General features: G+C 40.3%; 1 protein-coding gene across 1 annotated transcript in view; it reads right to left on the reverse strand.

The window, feature by feature from the left end:
* Window positions 1–2,570, reverse strand: part of xpr1a (xenotropic and polytropic retrovirus receptor 1a) — a 51,617-nt gene extending 49,047 nt beyond the window's left edge. The window contains exons 1-2 of the mRNA XM_029000285.1: window positions 2,435–2,570; window positions 594–645 (exon numbers count right to left, since the gene is read on the reverse strand). Coding sequence (XP_028856118.1) covers window positions 594–645; window positions 2,435–2,503 — 121 coding nt within the window. The 5' untranslated portion in view covers window positions 2,504–2,570. The remainder of the gene's footprint in view (window positions 1–593; window positions 646–2,434) is intronic.
* Between the last annotated feature and the right edge of the window lie 2,097 nt (window positions 2,571–4,667).

The following is a 4,667-nucleotide window of genomic DNA, read 5'->3' on the forward strand; positions in this document are numbered from 1 at the left end:
ACATGCCAACCGTCTCCCATTGTTATCCTGACAGCACAGGCATTTCAGACAGTACAAGGTCAGAGAGAGAAGACACACACACACACACACACACACACACAATACAGAGTAACTGGACTGGAACTAACATCTTCCTCACACCTTGACAACCATGTACAACCACATGCCCTCCTGAAAAACCCTTATGGTCCAGAGAGCGAGAGAGCGAGCGAGAGAGAGAGAGAGAGAGAGAGAGAGAGAGAGAGAGAGAGAGATTGCTGCCTGTCAATTAACCAGATGACACATGGAGCTTGAAATTTACCCACTGTGTAATATATACACACTCACTGTACATATTGGTACACATTTTGTTCTCTTCACTTACTTATGTTACATATTCTGAGCTTTTTGAAGTGTTTTAAGTGGCAGAGCAGCAGTCATGTTTCTGTCTGTACACAGGGAATTGGCACCATTTGGTGTCAGTCATGTTTACTTGTAATGAGGCGTGTCCTCTGGCCCCGCCCCTCAGTTTATTTCAGTCGTAGCCCGAACCTCAGCGTTCTGTTGGATGTATTTTTAGAGGGCTGTTATTCTGGGCAGGGGACTTTACTCACCTTCTATGGATGGAGCTTGATCCTGGGCAGCATACAGCATCTCTTTGAACGCCTGTCAAAGAAAGCAGATATTGTTCCATATTGTTCCATATTGTTCACCTTTATCACTACAACACAATATTTCAGAATGTTATCAGCAGGACACTGACACGGAGGGAATTTAAGGAATTAGGTTTCATCCCCCTGAGAAAATGTTGTATTTCTGATCCAATTTTCAAATTTAATTACTATCCCAGTAATAACACAACGGTTTTCAGTTTCCTGCGAATGTGGTTACCAGGTCACCATGGCTCTGCAGATAATGAAAAGTGCCAGGCAGTTATGAGATCCATCTCAACTCGATCCTTATCCGCAGGGCTTGAAATGGAAATTTTATTTCTTCCCATGCAGCCTGCTATTGGAATGCACTGAATTTCTTCCGGTCTTGCTGTTAAACTATTTAACAATTACTTAAAAAAATTAAATAAAATATGATGCGCTGCAAGTGACTGAATAAATCATAACTGGGCAAAATAGTGAAAAAAAAGATGTAATGATAAAGTAAATCATTTTTAAATCATTTAGATCATTTAGATCATTTTACCAATTACCAACCATTCAGATGACAAATAATAAAACATCATGATGCTCTTTAAATGGATAGAAAACTTGTTCGTTTTTATATTGATTTATTCGTTTGTTCTATTTTTCTATTTTGCATTCCCACAAATATCTCCATTTTACACATGTGCAACACATAAGGATTTCATCCTTGATAAACGTGCCAGTAAATCCCAGTAAGACCAGCGTGTCACATCCGAACGTAAAGAAAGGATGGATTCTGATTTCTGCATCTCACAGACCATGACGCCCTCTCTTCATCTGTGCGACAGAAACAAATCTGGGTATTGACAGGAGGATCCATATTCAACCAAATCTCGTAAAATTCAGAAATAGTGTATTTCATTCAAATGGAACTAAATGAATAATAAAATGTATGACTAAAAATACAACAGATACGGGCGACGGCCAGCAGCGCGACCAGTCATCCATGTTGAGAGGCAGGACCCCACTAACGCTGCAGAACTGAAACGGACAAGTCGCTCTGCTGCAAAATGGCAGGCAAACAGAATCGCCATGGCAATCGCCAACGTCGTACAATCTGCACTCAACACCACCACCACAGGCTTTTTATCGTCAACTTGACGTTAAAAGCAGCTTTTCCACGCCAACAAGGCTCCAGGTGAATAGAAGTAACACAACGTCGGAGCAGGGAAGGGTCCCGGCGGCAGATGCCAGCCCGACGGGGGCCAGGGAGGAGCCACAAGAGGCCCACGTTGCTGGCACCTTGGTGCCATTCCATACATCCATGTTTCTGGTATTGGTATGGTATGAGCAGTAGCATTTTTATTAACCCCAAAGTTCCTATTACTCATGGAAGCTTAGAAATAAAAATGACTATCAGCGCAGACTTTGCTGAGGTGTACAGTTCAGCCTCCTACGCAGACGCCTGCCACTCACTTCCTGTACACATTATTCTTCACATTGTCCACGTTTCATGAAAAAATCTACACCCAAAATCCAAATGAAATGCAGGGTCCGCCATTTCAAAGCAGCAAACACCTTCCTCTTTTTTTACAGAATAAATGTTCTTCTTAAATGCGGAGATGCTGTCCAATATTATTCTTTGCAACAAAGATGGTTATCAAATACAAATCGGTTCACAGAAAACTAGTCATTCATATTTCCTCACTTCAGAAGTGTGAAATAAAGATGAAATAAAGTGTTGAGCAGGAAGATTTTTCGCTGCAGAAACTGAGAAGTGGACAAAGCGCCGCAGGACAGGGGACAAGTTGACCCACCTCATACTGGATGTACTGCTTCCTCCACTCCGGGGTGATGTGGGCTGAAATGTGCTCCCCGAATTTCATCTCGCCTGCTCGGTGTGTGTCTACGCGCTTTCTCCGTCGCTCTTGTCCCGGCTCCGGGTTTCCTGCATGTTACATGGGGCTGTGTGCTCTCTCTCTCTCCCTCTAGAGGGGAGAGAGAGGGAGGGGAGAAAGAAAGAGGAGGAGGCGAGGGGAGGCGAGAGAGAGAAGAGAGAGGAAGAGAGAAAAAAAGAGAAAGAGGGCAGGGAAAGTAGGGGGGAGAGAAAGAGAAGCAAGTAGAGAAGAAGGAGAGAGCGCAAGGAGAGAGAGGGAGAGAGAGGAAGAGAAGAAAAGGAAAGAGGAGAGAAGAGACGAGAAGGGAAGAGAGAAAAGAAAAAAAGGGAGAGGGGGTGAGAGAGAGAGAGCCGAGAAAAATGAAAGAAGAAAGGGAGAAAGAAGAGAGAGAAAGAGAACGGGAGAGAAAGAAAGGGGGAATAGAAAGAAGGGTAGAGCGGAGAGAGAGAAGAAGAGAAAAAGAAAACGAGATGGATGAAAAGAGAAAAAAACAAACTTGTGCTAACCATAAGGAAGAGAGGGAGGGAGAAGAAGAGAAAGAGAAGAAAAAAAAGACGCGAGGGGAGGAGAGAGAGAAGAGAGTACAAAAGGAAGCAAGACAAGAGGGGAGGGAGAGCTGGAGGGGCGAGTAAACAGCGAAAAAAAAAAGGAAGAAAAAAGAGCGGAGTAAGAGAGAGTTAGAAAAGAAAGAGCTAACAACAAAAAAAGCCCGCACAACAATCCTAACGCTCTCCCCTCCTCTCTCTCTCTCTCTCTCCTCACCCCTCTCTCTCTCTCTTTCTCTCCCCCCCCCCTCTCTCTCCCTCTCTTTTCATTTATTAACGCGAGGGTTCTAAAGCAACTTGGAGTAAAACAAAACAAGAAATTATATTAAAGTGTCGCTATGAAGTACTGTAATGGTTTGACGTAATTGATATGACGTCATGTCTTGTTTTAAAATAGCTAATATAATTATGGAAATGGTTTTTGCCGGTACAGTTTGAGCAGGAACGACATTAATCTCTTTGACAAGACTGCCTTTTCATCATATGTGGGAAAATGAATAATATATGATAAATAATATATGATAAACATAGATATTTACACACATTTACACAAATGTCTTTTGAATATGATTGTAATATATTTCATGTATGTGAAATATAAAATGTAAAATATATTTAGCAATTTGCAGATTGTTACAGTTCTGTTCGGTATTGTAATGTTGAATATTTATTATACTGATTTAAATAATTAGTTGAATGATTTAAGCATTTTTAATAAAATTATAAATTTAGCTTTCAAATATTTTTTCAAATTTTTATAACGAAATAATCTGTGAATGAAATGATCACATCATAAATGATCATAATCCTATTTTATACAACTTTGTTGTTTTATGGAGGATGAGGGCATACTGCCATCTCCTGTCCATGCTGTACATATAACATTAAATAACATTTATTATAGATGATTCACTATTATGAACCGAATATAGTTTATAATATAATCAGTTTGCCACGAGTAATAATATAATGTACTGCCACGAGTACAGGCAGTACTCTACATTTACATTTATAGCAAGATAATAAACACGACACTTCAGTAGTTATTAGTGAAGGAAGCTTTTAAAGTGGCTTTACATTTACATTTTACGGCATTTACCAGACGCCCGTATCCAGAGCGACTTACAATCAGTAGTTACAGGGACAGTCCCCCCTGGAGTAATTTAGGGTTAAGTGTCCTGCTCAGGGTAGTAAGTGGGACTTGAACCTGGGTCTTCTGGTTCACAGGCGAGTGTGTTACCCACTAGGCAACTACCAGGCATTATGAACATGAACATGAACAGCCTTCCATTGGTCCTCAAGGCTAATTGTTGCTGATAAAGTTCCTCAGATATTAGGATATTTCCTCATTAACTGTCATTTGACCCATTATTAAAAACGTGGGCATTTCTAAATGAACCTAAACTCTTCATGTACAAAATAAAGAAATGCACAGTTCTAGATTAGCAGTTGTTATTTAATAGTTGGATAATATTAATTATTAATAATTTTAGCTTACAATTTACACATGTCGTTTCTTTACATATTGACGCAGTAATTATTGAAATAATAGGATTGTTGTTTGAGACGATCTGTGTGTCGGAACCACTCTTCTCTGCTCTGGTTCT

This window comes from Denticeps clupeoides, chromosome 13 (assembly GCF_900700375.1).
Source record: "Denticeps clupeoides chromosome 13, fDenClu1.1, whole genome shotgun sequence".
Classification (NCBI taxonomy): domain Eukaryota; kingdom Metazoa; phylum Chordata; class Actinopteri; order Clupeiformes; family Denticipitidae; genus Denticeps; species Denticeps clupeoides.